Consider the following 25,302-nt stretch of genomic DNA (forward strand, 5'->3'; position numbering starts at 1 on the left):
ACAACTTTCTAGGAATTTTCGAGGTACCGGAAGTTTCCTTGTAAGAGTTTATCATTTTTGTAGGATAGATCTACACGGAAGTTTCACACGTGACAAAACAACCCCTGCTAGTTATACATCTGTATCGCTCGATCTTGTAGGTTTGTTCCTCGAGTTCTCGACAATTTACCCCGATACAACATAAAACGAAGGATCCCGTTATCCTAGAGAATATAATTCCGTGGATCCAACAGAGAAACGCGAGGGATGTAATTTCTCAGCTGTTTCCAGCATTCCTCTCTCATAATCACCTGTTATGACTGTCTGCGAATCACGCGGCCGGAAACTTATGTAATTTCCAAGTTTTCCGGGAGATATTCAGTTCCACTGCAATCTACCGATAGAATCCACGCCTGACGCGCACAACGTTTTCTCAGGATAATTAAAGAATTAGCTTCTGAACAAATTTCTGTTTGACTAGAAGCATATTTAAAATTCGTAAGAAGCGTAGTAATTTTACTCAAACATTTTTATCCATGATGGAAAAATTTTTGAGGAGAACCTACGGATGGACCAATCCTTCGACTATTACTTGTTCTGCATGAAAATCGTTGCTGTGGTACGATGACCTCTTTTACACTAAATAACTTTTATACGCAACATTTTTCCCTTGTTTTCCTAATTCCAGAGATAGTTCAGTGGATTACCCTGTATATACATGTATAAGTAGTACCATAGTGTAGATATTATAGTTACAGGTTACAGTATCCTTAATCAATAATTACAGAAATCTTTGTCCTGAACGAAATCTCCGATTCTTCGCGAGAGGTTATTGTTTGTCGCTAACGTTGCGACAATATTTCATTAATTCCGCGAAAGAAAAAGAGGAAGCAACGAGGGCATCTGTTTTGTATCACAATAGCCTTGTATGTATACGTGTCGTGGCAAGGACACATAGTCATCTGTTCCTTTATGATTCGTGCCCTGAATCGATCTTCCGGTTATGTCACGATTTCTTCAATGGAAGCGCAATTATACCTCACCGTTGCAATTCCACCGGTCGTTGTCGACACAATAAATATACGTGCTCGCACAAATTACGCGAACGCAATCGACCTTGCGCAATCTTTTGGATCCCTCTGCCTTTAACCCATTTCGGTTCGCGTTAATGAACGGAATCGTTGTCGCTTTCTAAAACAACGAAATTTGGCTACAAATAATCACTTATCACAAATAATCTCGACCACACAAGTAAAATTTAGTCAACAAAATGATTTTACAAGTTACAATCACAAAAATGGAATTCTTTTAGTGTAGCATATGGATGCAAGCCTAGAATCACAATGGCGGCCGTTGGACGCCATGAAGCTCAAAATGGAAGTCCATATGCTGTAGTAAAAAACTGAAACTTTATTTCGAACTATTCAATCATAGAACAATAATGTATAAACTTTTTATCCTCGTCATCGGGACTTACAGTTACACAAAAGAATGATGTCAATGTTAAAAGTGACACTATAATCTAACTCAGAGACTATGATGTCACATTTAGGATTTACTTGTCATCAGTTTACAACTAAACCTCGAACATTATATCGTACTAATTTACTTCACGTATTCTCGTGTTCCTACCGTAAAATATTATCACTATTATTAAAATTCCAGCATAAAAACATTTCGCATTCAACCGTTTACGACCAGCAAGATCGAAAGGACTTGATTCATTGTGTCGTTTAAAAAAACACAAACCCAGGTGATTTATTCGATCGAAACATCGCTCCAGTTACACCACAGAGATTTCCTTCACATGTGAACATTTACGACCAGGGACATTGTTCGTAACGACACCTTCCGTGTTTTTTCGCTTGCTCAATGAGGTTCGAATTAACGACACAACGACGCCCAGATTCTCACACGTCAGTGCCGCCATGTTGGAACCATTCCGTGATCGAACAATGATCCATTGACTTCGCGATCATTGGCCCACGCACGATTATCCAACGGAGAACGATTTATGAAAATGATTTCGCGGCCAGCTGATAAAATATTCCAGACACGAGATTGTCCGGGAGGCCACCGTTTAATAGACAGTCGGAGTTTGAATGGCCAGACGGAACGATTTGCGCAACAAGGAAAGTGGCAGGGGTAAAGGTTTCGCGTGGAAACTATACGAACGACATTCCCCTCGTTCCACGAATATTTCTGCCGTGAAAATGAATCTGTTGGATCGTTGTACACGAAACGTTAGATTTTGTGACAATATTTGTTACCAAATACAACAGTAAACGCATTCCATTACACGGAGTATATTGGTCTAAATAGACCGTAAGCTTTTTCATCCTTCTGGCGTATTTTTATACAAAAATTAGTGATATTACTATAGTAAAATTTTCTTTGTTTCCATGTATACAGAGTGATACAAAAAAAGGATTCATAACTTCTAGGGTAGATAGTATTCGGTCAAATGACGAAAAGAACTCGTAATAAACATGGATCAAAAAATTAATATTTTCAAAGTTATAAGCAAGTCTTCAAGGGCTATCCTGCAAAGGAAATGTTTATAACATTGAAAATAGTAATTTTTCGATCTATGTTTATCAGGACTTTCTTTCATCATTTGGCGAGTACTATCTACCCTAGAAGTTATGAACCCTTTCTTTGTATCACCCTGTACATGGAGAGTCCTTATATCTCTATTTCTAGACTCACCCAGTATATTCTTCACTATCATACTAGAAGTGAAATAATCCGCCATAACGAATTCTAACGATTTTCGTCACACAATCATAATGCTCGTGGCGTCACGGTGATCGTACGAACCTTACGATTTCGCAAGGGTAAAATTCGTGTCACAGCGACCTTTCTGAGTGCATCGTCATTCAAGTCTGTCGTGTGTCGACCAGTGACACTGAAAGCGTTGAGCAACACGAAGGAACGTGGAACGAAATATCCGAGCCACCGTCATTGTCCAGGCGAGAATTAATGTTTCGTGATAGCGTTTCGAATGGGGGAAGAACGAAAAAGAACCGATATGCAACGAGCACCGTGATCGATTAAGTTACACAAGCGATCCAGTCACGCCGCGATCGGAGTCGCGGGGATCCTACGAGCATTATCCGACGCTCTGGAGCGTGACTGGCACACACGAATGCTGACGAGCAAGCACTGGACCATCGAAAAACCAAGGTTTGTTCTCAGAATTCAAGGTTTTCAGACGTGCACGTGTGAACTCTTGCTCCTTTGTTTCCATCGTGGAAGCTCCCTCCCCCTTGGTTTTTACTGGTACATACCGCGATTGTTCGTATCCGCAGGCTGATCTTTCCCGGTTCTGGCTTTGTCTAATTTTATCTAACAGTTTTCCATTAATCTGCTCGTTGAACTCTTCTTTAATTCATAAGCGATCCGGTTATCTTCATCGTGGACTATATAAAATAATTGGATCCCCTGGAGTTCATAAAGGACATCTCTTGTGTTTCTGCTCAACAGTGTTGTTAATCTTTATGTTTTAACACAACAGAATTGATCTTCACGTTTCAGTTCATGAATATTCAGAGTGAACAAACGATATTTATACTATAATGTTTTCGATAATGATCTTCTAGACTTCAGACACAGAAACAGTCTCTTAACCTTCAGGGGAAGGAAACCCTATTTTTCAGCTTCAGAGGGATCGCCAATTTTTCGTAGTATAGCACCATAATAAATATAATAGATTTCGCTTATTTGGGCCACCAGTTAATCGACACAGCCGCTAACTTAGGACAAAGCTCAAATAACCAAACCTAATCGATCGTACTCTGATATGTACTTCGCATAATCGGAACACCACGAACACCATCGGATTAATCCAGCCAAAAGGACGCTAGTTCCGATGTGCTCCAAATAACCGGAGTCCACTGCAAATAAAACTTCTAACTCGAAAATACAAACAATCATGAAAAATCCTCTAAAGGTTAAGTAATCCCCAAAGGATCTCGCCAGTCCCATTCCAAGCCGAAGATTGCAAGAATGGACGAAAAAAAAGTGGCAGACGATATTACGAAAGGGAATTGCGAGTACAAAGGTCGACGGGATTCCTCTGTGCCAAATAAGTTCGAGGCAAGATGGAGAAGGAGGGGAGGCAATCCATGGTGCGTAACGTCTCGCAGAATTAAACGTGCGCGGATTCGTCCTATCTGGCATTCGCTGGTTTACTGCGTCGACACGTCGGGAAAGGTGTAATCGTTCCACCGACTGGGAGGAGATGGTGCAAGTAACATAACTGTACGGATCGTCCGGTGCACGACGGCAGCAACGGGGGAGAGCAGGCCGACATTTTTATTCTAATGCGCGCTCACCGGCTGCGTGCGCCAAGGTAAACGCGCTCGGGAAGCTCGCGAGAGCTCTTGGAAATAACAGAGCGTGGTACGTCATATTTTCGTTGTATCGCCGCGATCGAATAATATTCCGTCGATCTCACGCGAGCTTATAGCGGTCACGGAAGTTATTCTTCGTTTGGAAGTCTCTTGAACCCTCGGTGGACGACTGTTTTCGGCAGGTGAAGAAACGAGGTTCGACGCCATTTTTAAGACGGTTGTCACGTGACTTTTACATCGAAGATACTAGTTAGAATTATGCAATTCGTGTAATAATTGAACAACTTTCTGGTAGAGAGACCATTTGTAATGCATACAATAAATGTTTAGAACTTATAACATACATTCGAAATTCAATTAAATCTGAATGTTAGATTCCTTTGTGGTTTTACTTAATTTGTCGTGTAATACTCCGCGACATGCAGACGAATATTTTTTGTAACTGTTAAATAAGCTAGATAGAGTCAAGTTGCCCGACGGGATTCGACAAGGTTCTTTGCCCCTCGATTATCCCGGATCCATTTGAAAAACATCTGGTGTCCGTGGAATGATTGATGGCGACAGGTTTTCCCTGGGCATCGTTTGTAAACATATTCGCCGAGTAAATAATTATCTTGTCGGTGAAACGACGAGAAACGTAAGTAACTTAGGTTAATATATAGGGTGTCCTTGAAAAACGTGGCATCCCTAAGATATACTCCTATAATGGCCGGATCCGCATAAGGATTATTCCATAAACAGTCACGAGGTAACGTTGGGACAAAACGAGACACCATAATTACGGCGTTGAAGACACACGCGATCGGTGAAGTAAATACTACGAAATTTCAATTTATATGGATCGAGTATATAATCCCTGCAATTGGATACCGACAACATCATACCGTGTTCTAAGAATTGCATCGGTCACTTTATAAACCGTACTGACGGCTCTCCGTAATGTATCGGGAAATGACGGTCGTTTGCAAGAATTTATAATGTTACCGTGACGTTAATGATGGTAAACATTAGCGAAAGTCCCACGATACATAGTGGGGATTGCCGTCGCAATTATAAATGGATTAACAGGGCAAGATTCTAGAAAGGGAATTCATATTCGATTGTATTAATCTGGAGACAAACACCCATTATTCCAAATTAAATCTCGTTTCACTGCAACAAACGACTGCACGTGAAAGAAAATTGGGCTGAAAAGGCTAAGGTTTGTTTCCAATCGTTCGAAGGAACGTGACGCGCCGTCGTAACTCTCCTTCGCGGTCGGATCGGCAGGAAAGTTCTCCGGTGGCAGGAACGATCCGAGCGTTTTTCCGCTGTATCCCAAATAAAGGAGGCGTAGGAAAGCGGCGCGGCAACGAAATCGCGTCCTCTGTGTACGTTTAAGAGAAAAGTATACTGGGTATGTCCCTCCGCCCCGCGGTCTCGCGATATATCCGTAAAGGGGAGCGTGCAACACAGCGCGCGGACGCTAAACGCAAAGCTTGTAGAGTCAACGCGCTGAAAATGGGCGCGGCCCGGAATGTCGATCGTTCCACGGATGACGGGGGACTAGACCGCGGCGAGCAGGGCCGCCACCGCGGCCGAATTGAAAAGATTCGAGGTAAAATCGAATTCCTCGACCGACCAAGCCACGAGTCAAGTGTGCACTGTGACACAGAGATCCGGAAATTTTTCTGCGCTTTCTAGCATAGCGCGATACGTCATCGTGGAATCGGCGAATGTTTTGTGTTAAATCGTCCGTTCTGAGGGAGTATTATGTACTAGGTTGTCCAGTTGTAGTAGTATTGGATTCGAGTAGTATTCGATTCGAATAGTGTTGGGTTCGTGTAGTATTGAATTTACCTAGTATTAGATTTGGCTAGTACATAATAGATTTCACTAATATTGATCCCGAACGTACTGTTTTCTATTAATTTTTTTTGTTTATAATGGAAATAAAATTGTTTGCTGAACGACGACGGAAGGTTTTTAGTCATTGATTAATACTGATAGATCTAATGTAAAGAAATACCATATGTACAATTGTGTGAAGACCATAGATCAGGACTCAATTTTTATTAAATTTACGACTTGGTAAATCTTCAAAGAGTCAATACTTTTTGTTACTCAAAATGACTTAAATACTTAATACGTGTGAATAGTTTCAGTTTTATTAAAAATTACTAAAATACCGAATATTAGTGAATATTTTCTTAATAAGTAAAGGGAATCTGTTGTTTGTGTATGTTTATAGTAGAAGAATGTTTGAGGAATGCTCTGTATCAGAAAATAGCTTCCGATTGAGGAATGTTATTGGATGCGTTACTTTCGAATCTTTGCCAAGAAGTGACACTGTTATGAAGAAAAAAAATCCATGGAGAACGTACATTTTTTATGACGGAACATCCAAAGAAGTACTACTCTAGAAACTCATCTTACCGAAGAAACACTAAACTCTCTATTCATAAAGTAGTACACCTTGTCTCGATGAGAGAATTAACCTAGAGAGTTGTTTTTAAAAAAGAAAATGCATCGTAAAGATTCTATCTACTAAGAAAACGTCGACTAAAAAACGTATTCATCCAAACTTATCTTTAAAGAAATACATTGAATTATGAAGTTAAATTGATAATTTTTTTCATGACAAAAAAATAAAACCATATGCAATTTCATTATCCTGGTAAGAGAAAAGCGCTCGAAGAAATGAATCGCAAAGATCACCGTGTGTTACGAACGAAACAAAAAAATGCACTCGAAGAAATTCCAGTTAAAGAAATCCAAGAACGTAAACATTGACTTTACCTGTCTGCAAGTATCTCGAAATCGAACCATCTGTTTAATAACATACTTTCTACGGTAAAACTGCACAGACTGCAATTCATTCTTGTCTCATTGCATTGATACGCGTTTCAGCCAGGTGAAAGATAACCCGCAATTCACTCGATACATTCGCGTTACAGAGTAACGCGATCGTGCACGTATATACGAAACGCATTAAACGATATCGCTCCGAGATTCTCCATTAACCGTCCGATCTCCTTGGCTGAAATTCCTCGGGACTGAAATCACTGTAGGTATGTACTTACAAGAAGATGAACAGATGGAAGACTTGAATCACCTGCTGCAATGTATCATCGGATTCGAAAATTAGATCGTAATAGAAAATAGAATTGCCCGTCGCAAGTAATATCTGAGAAACGAATGAAAAGAAAATATATGTGTATTAAAGGAATCATCGTCAATAAAAAAGATCATTGGGAAGTAAAGGAGAATGGTCTTGTAAGAGACAAAAACTTGGCGAGTAAGATAGTGCATCTTCGCGTGATCGATGCATCCTAGAGTTTCTCCAAAAAGTAATTAAAGATTGAAACATTACGAACAATATAAGAAAAGGTCGTGATGAGGACACTGACTTGCCAGAGATCAAAAATAAATGTTTCCTTTGAATCACTTTTTTTTTTTACTTTTTAAGGAATTTCTATGGAAATTCCGCGAGGATCGAGATTAACGAAACTCTCCGGTGCCGATCTTGGATGCCACGGAAGAACGGTATCGTCCGTTGTAAATGCAACGACGCGGCTTCCACCGTGGAATATTTTCGCGAATGCCTCGTGAGAACTTCTTCCGTCGAGCAGACTCTCAAGGCCCTCGTGGATGAACTTGACCTTCGACCCGCGAGCGTTCACCTGCGACAAGGACGACGGAAGCCGAGGAGATTCCACTTCCGGTCTTGCTGCTCGAAGAATGGAGCCATTTTCGAGAAAATAGTTAATCGTCCCTCTTTCGCTTAACGCTTGTTATTCTTTACTAACAAGTCCACTTCGTGATATTAGGAAATCGTCCAAAATAACATTAAATGTGGAGACTTTCTTCGATTTTTGAGGTTAGGTAACTTTAATATTTACAGATAAAAATGATCTTGAAACTTCAGAGGTGCAGATAGGATTGAAGAAACTGGAAAATTGTATATTCTGGAGGTCTATATGTATAATGCTTCTAACGTTTCCATTGCATTATCTTTTTTTATGTGAAATAACGTGAAGACTGTCAAACGTCCAAAATATTTCAAGATGGCCACCTCCTTTAATTACTCAAACAAGACTACATATTATTAAGCATTCTTAATCAGTACGAAGATCTTGGAATGTATAAAGATTTAAGGTGATCCCTTTTATATAGAAATTAGTAGAAACGAGCGAGCAAAAGAGCATTAACCATGGAACGAACGAACTTTCCAACGCGTTTACCGTAATTCGCCCGTGTAACGTGTTATTAATCGAATAACTCCTCAGATATTCCTTCGCCGCATGGGAACCACGGGAAACTTCAGTCTCGACTGAAATTCTTTCGTGAAGCTTTATATTACAAATAAAAAGTGAATAATCATGGTTTTACACACTTTAAACTCAACGTAATTTTAATATCTCCAATTATTAAATAATTTTCAAGATTCTCATATTATCGTTGGCACTGATTAAAAAGATTTCATTTCGTTTTTTTTCCTTACATTCTCGCGAGTATAATAATTTTATTTCACGCACGAATTTATGAAAATTCTGACTGCATGTATCCGGGATGACACAATTATCGATACAGGAAAACCAGTTTTTCTACTACGAATATATCTCCGAGGCTCGACGACGTGCTTATTCTTTCGATGTTCTCCCATCGGTTCTACCATTTAAATATCACCTGCCCGAAATGGACCAGGTTCCAGTCACGTGACGCAGAGAGACATTTTGACGAGAATATGCGAGACAAGAATGCTGCGAAGCATGCCCGAATCTGATGTACGGATTGTTTCTTTAAATTTCACGTGTAAAGTGGATACCAAACTCGGCTGACATACTTTATGTAGTTCGTTGAATCGACTGGGCAACAACGAAGCGAAAGACTATAACAAAATTATATGAACTCTATTTTTCAAAGACTTTTATGTACCCGAGAAAAAGTCAATTATAAGACATCAATTATCATTACAAGTACAATACAAATATTGCAAATCAAATATTCCAGTCATTAAGACAATACTATTTTAATATACATACGAGTTTAAAAGAGAAAAATAAGAATGTTCTCTGAAATTATTGTACGATTTTATCTGTTCTGTAATGTATTCTGGGATCATTATTTAGTCTATTCTTAGTATTTATTTCATACTACAGTAACCATGCCACCTGCCTCGAGAAATAAACTACCCAGCTCATTTAGAACAATGTCTCGTATGAAGACACAAACACAAACTCCGCGAACGACGACCGTAATTCTGACGAAGCAAGCTCACCGATGAAATCACCCGTGAGTTCAGATTCGTCGAACCGCCAATAAAACTCAGTGGGTTAAAAAAAGGTATGCATGTATGTATACACAGAATCACGAGGAAAACCACAGTGTCCATTAAATAACGGGGTTACCAGTCGAGGCAGATCCCATCGAGCACAACGTGGCAGTCGAAGGATTCCGCTCGCTGATGTCTGGCGCATCTGAAGGGGGGGAAAGGGGGACCATTTAAAAAGGTACAAATTCCACGAATAATTCGACCTTACGAACCTGGATTTGGGCGCGCTTGACCTCCGTGTAGAGCCAGTTGTCGGTGGTAAAGGCGATCGCGAGTAGCCCGGTGGCGATGATACCGGTTATGGTCGCGAGGGACAGCGTCACCGCGGAACAGGGCATCTTGGTGTCCTCTTCTTCTTCGTCTTCCTCTTCTTTCTTATATTCTACCGATTTTCCCTTATCGACCGCACTCCACGCTCCGTTACGTTCACCTCACACGGCACCACTGCGACGATACTGATGGAACAGGTCGTCGTCGTCGTTGTCCTTCGAGGGTTGTCGGGCATCCGTGGAAAAGGAGAGGAAAATGTGTGTGTGTATGTGTGTATATACCACGGGATAGCGATGCAGCACGAAACAGCAGGTCACGGAACCGTTCACGAATCGGTGGTCCAACTTCACGGATACGTTGCCCGAAATTATCGAATTCTTTGTACGAATATCACGGATATGTGTGTGTGTGTGTGTGTGCTACAAAGGAAGAAGAATAGGACCACGATAGTGTATAATTGCTTCTTCGACGATGACGACGTCCTTCAGGGTGCACGTTACACCGCGATACGCATTACTACCATTCTCTCCTACGACAACGACACTAACGGCCCGACTCACCTCGGAGAAAAGCCGAGAGCCGGCCAAGGAGAGAGAACCGGACCGAAGGTGGGGGATGCACGTAGCCCCCGGGCAGGTATATTACCTGTGTTTTACCTTCCAGCGGTGCTCAAACGCCACTTATGCATGGAGCATGGATCCATCCGTTTGGAATGCTCCGCAGGGATAATGGACCTGCACCAGTGGGTGGATCCGTTTCGAGAGGCTTTTCCTACCAGAAACTATCTCTCGAAAGGCCGTCTGTAGGCATTCGATGATGGATCGAAACGTGGACATGGTGATTTTAGAGGCTGTGCGGACTGGAGACTTCGATGCGCGCATGTGTGTGATAACCGATGCGTACGAAAGATTTTGAGGCATTTATTCTAATTATTATTTTCAATCGGGGATCTTGTGAATCTATTCTGGGCGAAAAAGGTATTAAAAATGAGTAATTGAAGTAAAATTCTATGTTATTATTGTTATTGTGGTGTACTAATTTTTATACTAACTTTGTAATATACTTTCAACAATTAGTCATATAATTATAATGTACTTTACCATGTATGCGTGATTCTAATGAACAATAATATATGAAGAATCAGTTCCTCTATAACTCGACACACGAATTATAATTTCCAACATTAAATCATCAGTACCATTTATCAATTACACGGTTAACATCTTAACTGGAAATATAAGTGTGCAATATAAGTGTAACTACGTTTACTTTGCTTAAACTTCGTAAAGAGTATTCATTCGAATATTTTAATGATTCTTTTATGATTTCCGAATAGTAACGAACAATGGAGACACGAAAGTTAAGGGGATGCGGAGGAAATGAGAACAGCGTTTGCGAAGCTACCTACCTGTTACCATAAAGCATTCCTTCCTTGTTCCTTTACCAGACAGTACCCACCACGGCTGAGATAAAGTCGATGCGCGAAGCCGACGTCGGGGGAAAAGCAAGGAATTCTTTGCGTCCTCCGCGAATCCTCGGCAACCTTGGCAATCACGTGATACAGCTTTTTTTTCACCGTGTTCAAGTAATTTTGATCCGCGGGGTAATCCTGCTAGATACTCGCTGTCTGTCGGCGATACATCAACCGGCGAACGGTGAGAATCCCCTCCGTATACCTGCGGGTTCGTGAAATTACAGACATGCAGGTAGTATATATCAGGAATTTTCACGCGGCCAACGCCACTTCGACCTTAATTGCCAGACTGAATTTTGAAGGTCTGTGTCTTGGTAATCGGTACATCTAGTAAATCGGTGTTTAAAAACGTGTTATAGAAATTCAGTGAATACGAGTATTTGTGACAATCGGGATTAGTTAATATTTTTTGACATATTTGTAATGTGTTTGCTATGGTGTTGTGATCCAACGATATTGTGTAATGTATATATAGAGCATTATAATAATTAAATAGAACGGAACATTTGTAATGGTGGATTCAGTATTCATGAATCGTATAATAAATAATGTTATTGCTCCGATGACGTTAAATGGTGTTAAAAGGATCTTGTATGCGCGGCTAATAACGCACGAATTATTATATCGTGGCACAGTTCCGTTATTTCCGTTTGTTTTGAACTCGTTCCCCCGATAGCATCGCGAATAAGTGACCGGTAGTAATTTTGCTGCGTGGCTTGGTAGTAGAAGAAATAATTATTCATTCTTTAATATATTCAAATTTATATTAAAAATTTTAAATATTCTTAATAAAGAATAGTTTTGTATAATCAGATTTCTATGTACAATTGGAATCTTTAGTATATAATCTGTAATTAAGTAAAATAGATGTATTTGTACATAACTTCTTAAATGAATATACAATTTTATTCAATCACAGCAACCAATTGAATATGAAAACGTGTTAATCAATCGCTAAATTGTACTGTTGACGGGTCATACGGAGTTCCCGTGAAGGGAGATCCTTCTGCATCCCATGCCTTTTTCAATATCTTTTCCATTTTCTGGGAATACAAGAAAGATTACAGCTACATTACTTCTAAATATGTATTGAATGGAGTAAAGACATTGCTTACAATTTGCTCTGTAGTTGGTTTACCAAGAAGCTTCTGCTGATGATTCCACATCAACTCTTGAACTTTCATTTGCGCCTCTGATCCCATCTCTTCCAAGTTTCTGGAGCAATCGATTTTACTCAAATCAATTTTTGGTTCTCCGACAATCAATGCATCCCACCATCTTTCGGAAACTTTTTCGAAATGAATCTGCAGTAACAAAAAGTATGCATAATATATAGCTTCTATATATATTGCACAATTTTAAAACATTGTGCATTATTTAATTTCGACTTACGCTGACATGTCCTCCGGGTACTATGGTCCATACAGATTCAGCATTTTTAACCTTAAAACTAAATTCTCCCATGAAAATTATGGTCCACTCTGAAGAATGATCTTCCACTTCCTGACATTGTGCAAGTGTTGATGTTCTTGCCTCTATTTTAATCTGTTTTGAATTTAGATGAACCTTGAGATCTTTTGAGGTCTTTATACAACTAGGCAGTTTAACTAACACATCCAGATTATTAATGGTTTGTGACCACGTATAATTATCCCTCACTGCTCCATTGTAACTATCAGAAGACCTATCCTTTTCTACTGGTTTAACTGGTCTATCCGAGATTTCATTTTCTGTACTTGTTTCTACTTCAATTTCTTGTACAACTTGAGGACCAGTTTCTTCTTCAATTCCCATTTCATTGTGTTTGATTTCCATATTATATTGTACATTAGAGTCATGATTTTTTGGCAGATCTACCACATTGGGAAATTTAGAAATGTTCTTCCATTTTTGAAAACTATTTAATACCAGTTTCTCTATCAGACCAGGTTGAAAACCTAATTTCTGATCTGGACCAGATTCAACATAAAAGTCTGTACTGTAATTGAATCATAGATTACCTTTCTTACCAGTTACAAAGAAATAGAAATTTGTTTACTCTGTTAAAGGCTCTTTAACTTTCAAGTAATCTATAGCTATAAATACTTAAAATCCACAGTTACTTACCATCTGTAAAGAAATCCAAAAAACACGTCTAAAAAGTTAGTAATATTCTTTTCTTCTTTTAAAATTTGTAAAAACGCTTGATCGTGGTCACAGTTCATTGTGTACGACGTCATAGATGTTTCTTTCCAAACGTTCTTCAAATGATACAATTGTTTGCCTAACAATGTTGGATAATTAAATGTTCCACAAAATGCATCAATAGATACTTTTCAAGATTTCCATTTCATCGTTTTTTTTATCATCTGTATATCACTTCTGAAAGGTTAGGGAAAATTTAATAATTAACAGTATGCGTCTACTGCCTAAAATAAGGACACTACGCTTTATTTATCGAATAATTTTTATAATTAATGTGTTTACTTTTTCTGGAAAATGTGTTAAAAATGAATGACAGAGAGGTAACTTTGTTTACAAGGAGCGCCATCTAGAATGGATGTATTGTTTATGTACATCATGTTTGACGTTTCCTTAAAATAGTGATAGACAGTAATAAATGAAATTAATATCTTAGAAATAACGACCATCGCCGTTATGATAAAGTTTTAAGTGCGTTTCCTTTTATGAAATGCAACAGTGTTAAGATAGTGAAATATCTTAGTATACAAAGATTTTGTATTTCTTAACCTACTCGTTCATTCTTCAATTTACGCTAGTCTACTTGTGCAATGACCACTATGCCCAATTTTACTCCAGACATTGCAAAAGGTACTCAAAATCCTAAATAAAATGGTCATAACCAGAGTTACATTTAAGTATTGTCATTTAGAAAGCTGATTTGATTAATTTTACTTCAGCTGTCTTAACAGACGTATTAACAGCGTTAAATACACCAGAGAATATTCAGAAACTGACAGAAGCAAAAGAAAATTCAGGGAATGAAATGCTGAAAATGATGCAATTCGTTTTTCCAATTGTAGTACAAATTCAAATGGATGTTATTAAGAACTATGGATTTCCAGAGGGACGGGAAGGTACAGTTTACATGGTGTTTTATCCAAACTTAAATTTACATGTATTACAATATTCTTTACAAACAATTTGTTATTCTTTCATACGTTGCAGGTACAGTTCAATTTGCACAATTACTCAGGGGTTTAGAAAGGGAAGACCCTGAAATAGCACAATTACACAGTCAAGTTCGTTCATATTTCCTTCCTCCAGTTACTATAAGCTCTTCAACAGAGGCATCTATTTAAAATAAAATGAATTGCACATAATAGAAATTTGCTCTATTCCCAAGCCCTTACTGTATTATATAGCATAAGTCACAAAGAGACCTGAATAGTTCTGGATTTAGAAACATAAATAGGTCTTATGTGATACATCCCACAGACAAAATGAAAGTAATGAAGACACCTTGTAGAGTGAGGTAGTCTTCGATTACTTTCCTTAATAAATATAATGTTACTGCAATAGTCTTCGATTACTTTTCTTAATAAATATTTTTAATGTTAAAGATCTTTGTCTGAATCCAGCACAGAAAAGATATATACAAGGGAACTTTAAATTAAATATTTATTCAGAAAAATTAAAAATTTTTACATTTATTTGTATATAAAAATTAAAGTGTTCCATTGTTCGCGTAAAAATGAAGCCCGTGCACCATACCATGTATATACGTACAGAAAAATTCATTGTTTTTCACATATAAAATAGAAGAAAAATAACAAATTCCCCGATTGTTTTGCAAACGGAAAGAAAAGTTTTAAAAGCGTAACAACATCAAGTGGTACGCACAACAGGCACGTTGGTTGAATACAACAGTTCTTCTACGAAAACAGTGAATACAGGATTGTGAAATCAGTGTAATACAACTTTCAGTGGTATTGAGTGAGTTATCACATACTGCTAACTTCATATTTTCGCGAACATTCGGATAAATACACATTAAATATACAATTTCAATCATCGAAGCAAGTATGTTGAAAATGCATAAAGAAACAGAAATGATTAATTTAACGAAGAATAATACAATGGAATTATTTAAGCAGCATTCATTTACGATAGAATTTATATCGCGTGCAACTGATTGTGTACGATTCACTTAGAAGCAGGCAAAACACAGTTCCCCCATTTGCCAATCGTGGAACGCACGAAATCAATTTTTTTTTTCTCTCGTATAAAAATTGTAAAATGCGTTACATTGCTTTAATAAAGGAAATGCTGAGTCGGTATCGACACTATCCGCAAAAGTAGCCCTTTTTAAAAGAACTCAGTAATAAATACATACGCGTTTTGATTGTCGACTACCGTCGTTGAAAAGGGGCGGATGTCGTATCGACGTGTTCCGTGATGTAGTCAATGATTGGAAACGTGCTCCGTCGAGCGTAGAAAATATCGATGTAAAGTAACGAACTCAGCAATATTTTCCTTAAAGACTGGAAAGAATGAGCAATGGAGTTTAGAAAATACTTTCAAGCTTCGTTAAAAGTACATCCTGTACCGTCGATCGAGTATAGACGGAGAAAAAGATTTGACAATTGGGGAACGATATGCTGTTAACGTATTTACAATTTCTCAGGTTCTTTATATAAATCAAGGTACAATCGTAAATTGGTTCGTGTACAACGAAAGCTAATGCGTTTCACTTTACTCTTCGCAGATTATGTTGGTACATTAATTTGGCTATCGAACGAATTAGGTTACCCATTTCCAAATTTTGCAACGAACATCACTCGAATTCTCGTTTAGCGACCAACACAATCTATCTCGCGTCGACAGGTGAGCTTCCGTCAAATTATAAAACGCTCCACTTTTAATAATAGCGACTTCTCACCGGTAGGAAAATGCATATCAGCCTATGCCTACGTTTAGTTCTCTGCAGTGCTCGAAGCGTATGCAAACAACATTGAACAGTCGTCGGAATCAAATGCGTGAAATTCCACACAACTAAATTCGACTGGTATGAATGTGTGTGTGTGTGTGTGCCTTTACGGTGTCAAAAGACGACGTAACCTTTGCAGTGAACTGCTCTCAGTAAATTCGACTGGTATGAATGTGTGTGTGTGTGTGCCTTTACGGTGTCAAAAGACGACGTAACCTTTGCAGTGAACTGCTCTCAGACTATTTCTTCCGCAAGTACTCCCAGGTGTTGATAAACACAGTAAATCATTGACGATCGGCTCATTGTTTTCCCAACGTACGCATTTCTCTCAGCAAAACGAGTATTTAGGTGGAAGCACGTGTATGTCGCGTCATGTGAACTCATGTGACGAAACACATCCGTCCTCACGAAACTATTTAAAGTATACACAGTCGTGTCTTTTTGTGAACTTTCGTTGTTGGAATATTCTTTCAAACTCTGTTCTGTCAGTTACTGTGGTTGCAAAGCCGTTTGTTCTAATACGATGATCCACTGGCGTTAATAATTGATTGCACATTAATGTTAATAACACAGATGTACTGATCTCTATAATTAGAACATTATAGAACATATTCTATATACATGTTGTTTCTATACGCATTTTTTTCTTTTTCATCATATTAGATCGAACGACCGACGATTCACGAAACTGTGTTTCAACAGAATTGATGACAATAGTGTCTCTAAAGAAATTGAAAACAAATGCAATTTCTAGTCGCCGTACATTCACATGAATTCACGCAAAGCAAAAATATGTTTCCACCTATCAGTCACATCGTTACTGATTTCATCAATTGAAAAGCTTGCTGCGACACCAATGTGTACCATTTGTTTATTACGAACCGCGATCGATGCACATCACATTAAGCATACAGCTTAAACCGAAGAACCCTGTTCGATATAATATACTTTTGCAAATCACGATTACAGTCTCACGATCTCGTTAGCCATAGAAAAACACGTATATAAATACAAGGACAAAGAAACTGATTCTTGACACTCCGACCATTATATCCTCCCTTCGCATTACTTCTACAGTTCACCGAAAATATCGTTCAATGATATTCTATCCTATTACCGAATCGAGTCGTACTTAAAAAATATACTATATATGAAAAAGGTGTTTATAAAATCTAGTTATACCTTGGGAGCGCGTAAGCGTTGAAGATTTAAACATGATTTACATCTTTCCATTATTTCTCGTTTGTTACGCATCGTTATCCTTCTCTAGATAGTTCCTACTCATCGTCGTTACGCGATAAAAAAAAAAAAAAAAAACAAGCGATTCAATCATAACGGACATAAACACTTCTGCGCAATAAGCACATTAAAGGTAAATCTTTACTAGACCATTTTAGTTACTACATGGAAATAAACGTCTCGATGTCAACTGTTATTATTTTTGAAACCTTGAAACGGAACCCCTATTCTTCATTGATTAAAATTGGTGGTTAACGTAACAGATCAATGGTTATTATTCGTAAAAAGAGGTCGACTGTTACTTTCAAATGTTAAAACTAACGCGTTCCAAGTGTTTTCATTCGAAAGGACGTTTTCTCTCTGCTGTCTGTATATGTCGTCTATGTCTTGAAATGAAACCACTTCGTAGCGAGCAAGAAACTTATACCGTACAGGGTTACCGCTAAAAACCACGAATACTTTTTTAGACCACAGTGCTCTTGATTTTTCCACTGATGTCTTCGACAATTCTAACGCCGAGCTACGAGAGGAACGGATTCGCTGTAGTAGTTGTATTCGCTGCCCAAGGATCTTGTCGAATCTGATTGATCGTAGGACGGGGTGGTGGTGTTGTTGCCGTCGCAAATGGATTTGCTGAATATGACATGGTTGCTGGAAAATTATTGACAACATTACTCTACATTCGCCGATCATTTGTGACATTTGTGTAATACGTTTTCAAAAAGAAAATTACGCAAGTAACGAGAATTTCAAAGATAACGCATATATTAAACTGTAAAGAAAAATGCATTATGTTCGTACGTGTATGCACAATGTTATCAAAACCTACAATAATGTCACCAGTTTTCATTACAAAAGAAGATTCACGACAAAAAGAAAACATAATTTTCTCACTTTTTTTTAATGCAACATTCGATTCATGCACTCATGCAGTAATTGTTAATCGCTCCCTGAATACTCACGAATTTATTTCCAATGAAATGCTATTTTGCAGACAGAATACGTTACAAAAAAACACATCGCATTATTCGTTTTCAATGAAGTTGAAGTCTGTTAGTATTTTTTATTGGCGCGTTTGATTTCAATTGAATTGTATCTTGTAATTTTTGCATTACCTAGAATTGTATATTAACTGAAACGTTACCTGCTGGAGTTGGTGTTGTCGGTTTGATCGCAGAAGTACTGACGAGGTTATCAAGATTAACTAGAGCTGAGTTCTCCCCGAGGAACGACTGTGGTGTCTTCTTAATAGCTCCTGTACTCGTAGGAAGATTTTCGGCTATACCTCCCAAATCGAACGGATCCGGCGATAGCGTACCTCCTACAATAATTCTTACATACTTCTGTTTCTCGCAACTGATCCTGTACAGTGTTTATTATCACATTGTAGGCAATGCTAACTCAAATGCCATTTCTTTACTTATTGCTACATTTCTCCGATACTGAGTAAAATTGCTTTGATTCCATAAGAATTCCAACGTTGGTCATTGAACGTAAGTTGATACGTCGCTACAGGTGACTAAGCAATAGTGGTAGAGAAGGAACATTTGACTCTGCAACGCCTACGACGCTGTTTTTCATTGTAATGAAATAATACCATTATTTGTTGGTTGTGGACTAGATCCAAGCTTATTTCTGTTAGTGATTACATCGAATTCGTCTAAATCGCTTAGTGGACTGGCTGCAGAACTGTTCTGATTACCCACGGTGAAATTATTAAAACTAGGCCCGGTACCGTTGAAGCCGTTGGTCGTGGTGTTAAAACTAGCACTCGAAGTTACAGGCAAATTGAAACCTATGTTCTGCGGCGATTGTGCTGCGAAACCGATGTTCTGCGTTAAAGTGGGGTTGTTGAAAGATGGAGAAGATGTTGCTCCTTCCCGACCAGCCTGAACAATATATTCGAATACATAAATCAATTTGATACGAATAGAAAAATATACATATAAATCCTTAAATTGCTGATGATACTTTACCTGTTTTTTGTTTATGTCAGTTTCAGCGCCAGAAGGTATCGGTAACCAGGGATCCGACGTAGGTGGAGACGTAACTGGTACAGGTGATGGCGCAGGTGCTCGCCATGGATCAATCGCAGCAGCTAAAATTGAACATTACAGTGTGCCACTGTGAAAGTACAAAAACATAATGTTCCATGTAAAATCTAATTCATCTTACTTGGTCTCTGCGGTGGAACAGGTGCCCATGGATCGATCATGGGCGATGTACTACCCGTAGCGGGAACACCCCATGGATCATTCTGGGGCTATAAAACAACAACCAATACATAAGTATCATTTATAGATTTTTCAAGAAATATCAAGATACCACGTAATGCTATAATGTCCTTTGCTTTATTAGCCAAACATACCTTGTACATATAAAACTGAGATAAATCCAAAGACTGTTGTGGAACGTGCAAAGAGTACATCAAATTAGCATGCAACAAGCAAATGTGCGAATTTCATTCGATTTAATAGTACATACCTGTGGTCTAGGTGGTGGTGCGGTGATAGGTACACCCCAAGGATCGGTCTGTACATTAGATCCACCGCTTGCTTCTCCTAGGTTAACGTCCAACAAGTCCAGCATATGGCTTTGTTTCTCTTGAGGGGTTCTAAAATTCATTTGCATCCTTAGGCGAGAAATGAATGAAGATACTTATTTTTAGTATTACGGGAATATAATATCTATGAAATGTAAAACGCACGATGATTGTTACTAACTTAAAATCTTGTTGGCTTTGACTAAGAGCTAACTGCAGTCTAACGTCGTCACTGCGTCTTCTTTGTTCTTCCTGCTCCGCCTCTTCTCTGGACATTGCCAAAGCCAACTGCAACTGCAATACCTCTTCTCCCACTGTTTGTGGCCTTGCAGCTTCCAATTCAGCTACATATTGTGCAGATTATAATTAGACGTTGGTCAATAGAATTATAATTAATTTACTACAACGTATAGAATATACATTGTATTATGTTAATATATATTTATTCGTACGTCTAGGTGTAGATTCGGATCCTGAACGGCACGGTTCCCAATCCTGGAACTGAATCAACGGAACCATGTACATTTCAAGTATATGCAATATTTAATGCTTTTGCTATTAATTATGCAACACTTACATCATTGCTCACAGGTGACATAGTATCTAGTCCATCGCTTCCAAACCCACTTACAGACTGTGCGAATCTTTCTTTAGCTTTTAGCGCTCTAGCTCTTTCATTTCTTAATCTTTCATCGTCTTTTAATAAGGCCACTAGTTGCTTTGCTTTCTCTCTTACATTCACACCTTGATCCTTAGACCCTTCCATATATTGGAAATCTATATGATGCAGGTAATGAAAAGCAAAATGTTAGTGAAATATTATATTATATGATAAACAACACATACAAGATTACACACCTTTTAATGTTTGGATGGCAAAAATATTTTCTTTACATTGCTGTGCAACCTTTTCCGATCCTGTTTTAATTAGGTATTCCAAAAGAACTAAAGCTTTGTACACGTGCCGCCAATTTTTACCATGATCATTCAATCTCTTCCATAATATTTGCATAATTTCGGAAACGGCCACAACGTTATATGTTAAGTCAGCAATTTCTGCCATAAGCGTGCTGCATGGACCCCACGGATCGTTGCTGGTGGCCTTCCGTACAGCTTTCTGTAGTATGTAACAAATTTTTTGTCAAGATATAACACATAAATATCAAATACTAGAATAACACGCTGCCCAATTACCTGTGCATTGCTGTAGTTGTGGGCAAGATTAACAATATCTCGCCTGATACCTGCCAAATTCACCTGCATGACGTCCTGACCTTGTCTCCTCATCTAAAAAATGACCACTGTATATTACAAGCAGGTAATAATATTCATACTTCTTCTAGAAGCCCATACTTATCATCATATACATTCACACTTATTGTCAATTAGATTTGATATGTGCTAACAATTTCCAATGCAACTGAAACATAAATTCTGTTATATTCATGGAAAGATCAAATGAATAAAAAGAAAGATTGGCAATAAATATGGGCAGTCACTTCATACCGAAGCCATGCAGCTAGGTATGCATTAGTAGAAAAGTAAGAAATCATTTGTAATAACTACGTTATGTAAATATAACGTCTAAATCAACGTATAGCTACTACTTTCTACCTGGTTAATAGTATGATGAATGAAAGTAGCTAAAGTAAAAGTGCAACTGAAACAAATAAAGGTGCCCCGTTTAAACCTTTTATTCTACCTATTGTATTACATTACTTAAACATTAACATTGTATGGCAAATGATATGCAATAAGGTAATACAATAGGACATAACAACTTTCCATGTATAATCTATAAAGCTTTGGAACAGAACAACTTTCTTTTTGAGATGTGCCTATGTATATATATATACATATATATATATATACACAAAATAAAAAGTTTCAACGAAATTGGTGCATTTAGTATTACATAGATTAAAAATTCATGTAAATAATATTGGTAGTTTTGTTGTGATAGTAACTCTGTTATAGGAGAAAAGTTTTTCCACCACAACGTACCAAGCTTCTCAGTGAGAATTATCTTAAAGTTTTCTACAAAAAAAAACTTAACATTAAATGCTTCTTTGAAAATAACATTTGTTGCAATACTGATTTGCATAATGTGCACAATTATTGTTGTTTTATAATTTTGCAAAAAATAAAACACAAACAATTCCAAGTATGTGCAAAAACTTGATTACTAAAAAAAAGAACTATAATTCATATATCTTCTTATGTACACAGGATGTTGTGCCATTAAGACCGATTTGGTTGCTTCTACGTTGTATGATTACATTTCTGATAAAAAGGACTTATTGGAATTATATGATTTTTACCGACACCCTGTATACTATTCGGTAAGGTTGCTTGCAAAACATATACAATATCTACATAATTTCGTCCTCAAACACTTTCTAATAGTATCACTGATTAGTAAGGTAATAACACGTGTTATTTTGATTGACTGTGGCCAGTTTAGAAAATTTACCTTCTGCATCGCCATTGTCGGCATACGAAATACCGCTGACGGTCGTCGATGAAGCTATTTCTTGTCCAGAAATATAGAAAACTCCCGAACACTCTTTAAATCAGAATAAAATCCTAAACTATTAGACAGTTCGCTAAATAAGCAAAAAACATTTGTTATATTTACCTGTTTAACTATGCATAAATTCTTATGTAGTGTGCAAACATTTAAATAACTAACTGAGGGCACTTTGTGTATATTTTGAACCATCACACTAATTATTATGCAAATAAATATTGCACAGAATACTGCATATTAAATGAGACTTACATAGCCATGGAATATGCAGTATTATAGATGATGTCACATTCGAAGAATACTTAAACAGTAAATAGGCACAACTCATATTTCATTGGTATATCAAGTACACTATTAGTTTAGCTGTGAATTACTGGCTTAAAAGTAATAACATTTTGCTCTAAAAGTTGAAAAAAACTACTATTATTCTCTACAGATAATGTAAAAGACATATATGTAACTTATACACGACAAATAGAATACATTTAAAGCACATATTTATCAAGAGGAAAATATTACTATCTGCAAATGTTTATACTGCGTAATTGTACATTTTTTTGGTGGAAAGCCACTTTGTACAGAAAACCTATGTAAACTTACTCAATTCCTTTAAAGCTAAATGCGATCGTAAAAGAAATACAACTATAAATTAATAGAGAAATCAAAGTTGCAGTTTTTGTGCAATATTGCTCTTAATTTGCTGATATAGTACTCTGTAATATTGTTCGAAAAGTGTAAAGTATTAGATTAATCCTTGTAACTACTCTTATTCAGTGCAAAATCTGTTGCAAGCGTTTCAATCAAAAAAATTTAAAAGAAAATTACAAAAGAAGAAATTCTTATATTAAAGGAAAAAGAATTTGAACCAAACTACTTGTCCAAAAATAAACAGATCGCATGCAATGACTAAAAGAAATAGAATTACTTACATTGATAAGATGGAGGATTTAATTTTTTTCTTCAAGAAAGATGTGTTATTAAACTGAAAAATAAAGAAATCTTTGTTATCTGCCAGTTAATATCATTATGTTTGTTTCTTATCTTATCGCTACATATGTATATAACATAAAAATGTGAAATAATGAAAAGAAACATTTAACAACAAAGTAGAATAATTACTATCTATTTTAATGCAAGTACTTTATTCCATATTATTCAAATATGTTGGAACTGTTGTTCATGGTAAGTTTAATTAATTCGGACTGTTAATGCTTAATGAAATGGGTTTAATTAAGTTTTACAACTTTGCCCTTGATGTTACAAAACACCTGTGAGAGATAATATGTACGCATGTACTTATTACTTATCTACTTTGAACACTTATTTGAATAGTTACGTAAAACACAGAATTGTCTATCAGTGAAGTTCCTGTAGGTAAATACAGCTTAAAAACAATAGTTTAATACTTTTAGTACCACAATATATGATATACCAAAGGAATTATTTATGTATTAGATCTACTCAGGAGTGTCATCATATGGTTTCCTCAAGACAGTTAACTAGTATTAGACCTATAATTAACCATGAAACTATTGATCTTTATTTTGTATTTTTCGTTATTTTTTCTATTAATAAATTTAGAATAAACGATACATTAAAACTGTCGAAATGTTTTGCCTCAAAAAATCAAACAGGATTGTAATTCCGTGTTCAAATAATTGCATCTATTTCATCGATATTAGCTTTTTCTTAACGTTAATATTGACCTTAAACATTTTACGTGACAGCTCAGCAAATTTTTCGAAAAATTGCAGTAATCGTTATATTTGTATACCCGTGCAGTTATTACTACAATAACATTAGGTATTCAAATACCCAAATCTACGAATACAATCTTCGAATATTTCAGAACTTGAATATAATCTGTTCAAATATTTATGTATTCAAAAGAAATACACATAATATTTCAATACTTATAACACGTTTGTAGATTAAATTATTCAAGTAGCTCCAACCGTACATACACACATTGACTTAACAGCAAGGCTAGTCCAGGAAAATGCATGATATGTCAATTTCGAAACTCTCTACCTATGCTTTCTCATGCTCGGGCGTGACTTTGTAATCTTGCACTGTTTCAAATTCCTCTTAGACACAGTCTGACATACAACAAATCAAAGATATCAAGTAAAACAGGACCATACGTATTGTAATTAGAATATTCTAGGGTTCCTAATCTATCGTCCAAGTGGAATCGAGCTTGCACTCTTTTATTCGATGGACTATACCACTGATAGTTTGCATGTTTTGACTGGACAACTCGTTTCCGTACTTTTGTATCGGCTGAACCAACGTGGAACCGTTCTACTCACCGTGACGTGTACTTGAAATTTAATATACTAACTTTTGCAACCGAAACAACGAACAAAATAACATAAAACACTTATGACAAGTCCATTCACAGGCACTGACGAATTAAGAGCTACGGGGCAAGATGGCGCTGGAAAATATTTCCTTCTCCTCGGTTCCGTCTTTCGCGGTACAACCAACGAAGATTTAACATTCGAACTGTTTCGCGGGATTTAAAAGACACATTCGAGGCCGTTCGTTGACTAGCGTACGCGTCATGTATTCACATCACTTTAAATGACTAAACGTACTACGTGATTTTTTTTACCGAAACAAGGAATTTGTCAATGAAGGGTTGTCTCTCTTTATATAATCTTATG

At 37.2% G+C, this 25,302-nt stretch overlaps 4 protein-coding genes across 7 annotated transcripts in view; 1 reads left to right on the forward strand and 3 right to left on the reverse strand.

Annotated features, from left to right (window-relative positions):
• LOC107186569 overlaps nucleotides 1-10,125 on the reverse strand; it is a 32,307-nt gene extending 22,182 nt beyond the window's left edge. The window contains exon 1 of the mRNA XM_015574464.1: nucleotides 9,861-10,125. Coding sequence (XP_015429950.1) covers nucleotides 9,861-9,986 — 126 coding nt within the window. The 5' untranslated portion in view covers nucleotides 9,987-10,125. The remainder of the gene's footprint in view (nucleotides 1-9,860) is intronic.
• Nucleotides 10,126-12,339: 2,214 nt separating this feature from the next.
• Nucleotides 12,340-13,611, reverse strand: LOC107186462 (nudC domain-containing protein 3). The gene is made up of 4 exons (XM_015574325.1): nucleotides 13,499-13,611; nucleotides 12,785-13,370; nucleotides 12,508-12,696; nucleotides 12,340-12,435 (listed from the first exon to the last, which is right to left on the reverse strand). The coding sequence occupies exons 1-4, from the start codon at nucleotides 13,609-13,611 to the stop codon at nucleotides 12,340-12,342; spliced, it is 984 nt and encodes a 327-aa protein (XP_015429811.1).
• Nucleotides 13,612-13,991: 380 nt separating this feature from the next.
• On the forward strand, nucleotides 13,992-14,738 carry LOC107186593 (protein C10). The gene is made up of 3 exons (XM_015574491.1): nucleotides 13,992-14,203; nucleotides 14,293-14,469; nucleotides 14,561-14,738. The coding sequence occupies exons 1-3, from the start codon at nucleotides 14,164-14,166 to the stop codon at nucleotides 14,692-14,694; spliced, it is 351 nt and encodes a 116-aa protein (XP_015429977.1). The 5' UTR covers nucleotides 13,992-14,163; the 3' UTR covers nucleotides 14,695-14,738.
• A 3,150-nt stretch (nucleotides 14,739-17,888) lies between these two features.
• LOC107186531 (epsin-2) lies at nucleotides 17,889-23,591 on the reverse strand. 4 transcript variants are annotated; one of them, XM_015574422.1, is made up of 14 exons: nucleotides 23,563-23,591; nucleotides 21,457-21,523; nucleotides 21,298-21,390; nucleotides 20,962-21,220; nucleotides 20,681-20,880; nucleotides 20,556-20,604; nucleotides 20,285-20,447; nucleotides 20,046-20,175; nucleotides 19,930-19,962; nucleotides 19,737-19,824; nucleotides 19,538-19,659; nucleotides 19,159-19,450; nucleotides 18,706-18,882; nucleotides 17,889-18,212 (listed from the first exon to the last, which is right to left on the reverse strand). In XM_015574422.1, exons 3-14 carry the CDS (start codon nucleotides 21,388-21,390, stop codon nucleotides 18,082-18,084), a joined length of 1,737 nt encoding a protein of 578 aa, XP_015429908.1. In that variant the 5' UTR covers nucleotides 21,457-21,523; nucleotides 23,563-23,591; the 3' UTR covers nucleotides 17,889-18,081. The 4 variants fall into 4 exon arrangements, with proteins under 4 accessions (XP_015429908.1, XP_015429907.1, XP_015429909.1 ...); XM_015574421.1 differs by lacking the exons at nucleotides 21,457-21,523; nucleotides 23,563-23,591 and adding an exon at nucleotides 22,577-22,657; XM_015574424.1 differs by lacking the exons at nucleotides 19,930-19,962; nucleotides 21,457-21,523; nucleotides 23,563-23,591 and adding exons at nucleotides 18,524-18,544; nucleotides 22,577-22,657 and having other exon boundaries at nucleotides 18,159-18,212.
• Between the last annotated feature and the right edge of the window lie 1,711 nt (nucleotides 23,592-25,302).

Source organism: Dufourea novaeangliae, unplaced genomic scaffold, assembly GCF_001272555.1.
Source record: "Dufourea novaeangliae isolate 0120121106 unplaced genomic scaffold, ASM127255v1 scaffold65, whole genome shotgun sequence".
In the NCBI taxonomy this organism is placed as follows: domain Eukaryota; kingdom Metazoa; phylum Arthropoda; class Insecta; order Hymenoptera; family Halictidae; genus Dufourea; species Dufourea novaeangliae.

Excerpts from the sequence above, each read along its gene's own strand:
- LOC107186531 (XM_015574421.1), bottom strand. The coding sequence starts at position 22,600 with ATGCCGACAATGGCGATGCAGAAG. Across the intron at positions 21,221-21,297 it reads ACAACTACAGCAATGCACAG|AAAGCTGTACGGAAGGCCAC; the intron begins GTAATTGGGCAG and ends TACATACTACAG. Across the intron at positions 20,176-20,284 it reads CAAAGCCAACAAGATTTTAA|AACCCCTCAAGAGAAACAAA; the intron begins GTTAGTAACAAT and ends AATGAATTTTAG.
- LOC107186462 (XM_015574325.1), bottom strand. The coding sequence starts at position 13,611 with ATGACGTCGTACACAATGAACTGTGACCACGATCAAGCGTTTTTACAA. Across the intron at positions 13,371-13,498 it reads TTTGGATTTCTTTACAGATG|TACAGACTTTTATGTTGAAT; the intron begins GTAAGTAACTGT and ends ATTCAATTACAG. Across the intron at positions 12,436-12,507 it reads AACCAACTACAGAGCAAATT|AAAATGGAAAAGATATTGAA; the intron begins GTAAGCAATGTC and ends TTGTATTCCCAG.
- LOC107186593 (XM_015574491.1), top strand. The coding sequence starts at position 14,164 with ATGACCACTATGCCCAATTTTACTCCAGACATTGCAAAAG. Across the intron at positions 14,204-14,292 it reads TACTCCAGACATTGCAAAAG|CTGTCTTAACAGACGTATTA; the intron begins GTACTCAAAATC and ends ATTTTACTTCAG. Across the intron at positions 14,470-14,560 it reads ATTTCCAGAGGGACGGGAAG|GTACAGTTCAATTTGCACAA; the intron begins GTACAGTTTACA and ends CATACGTTGCAG.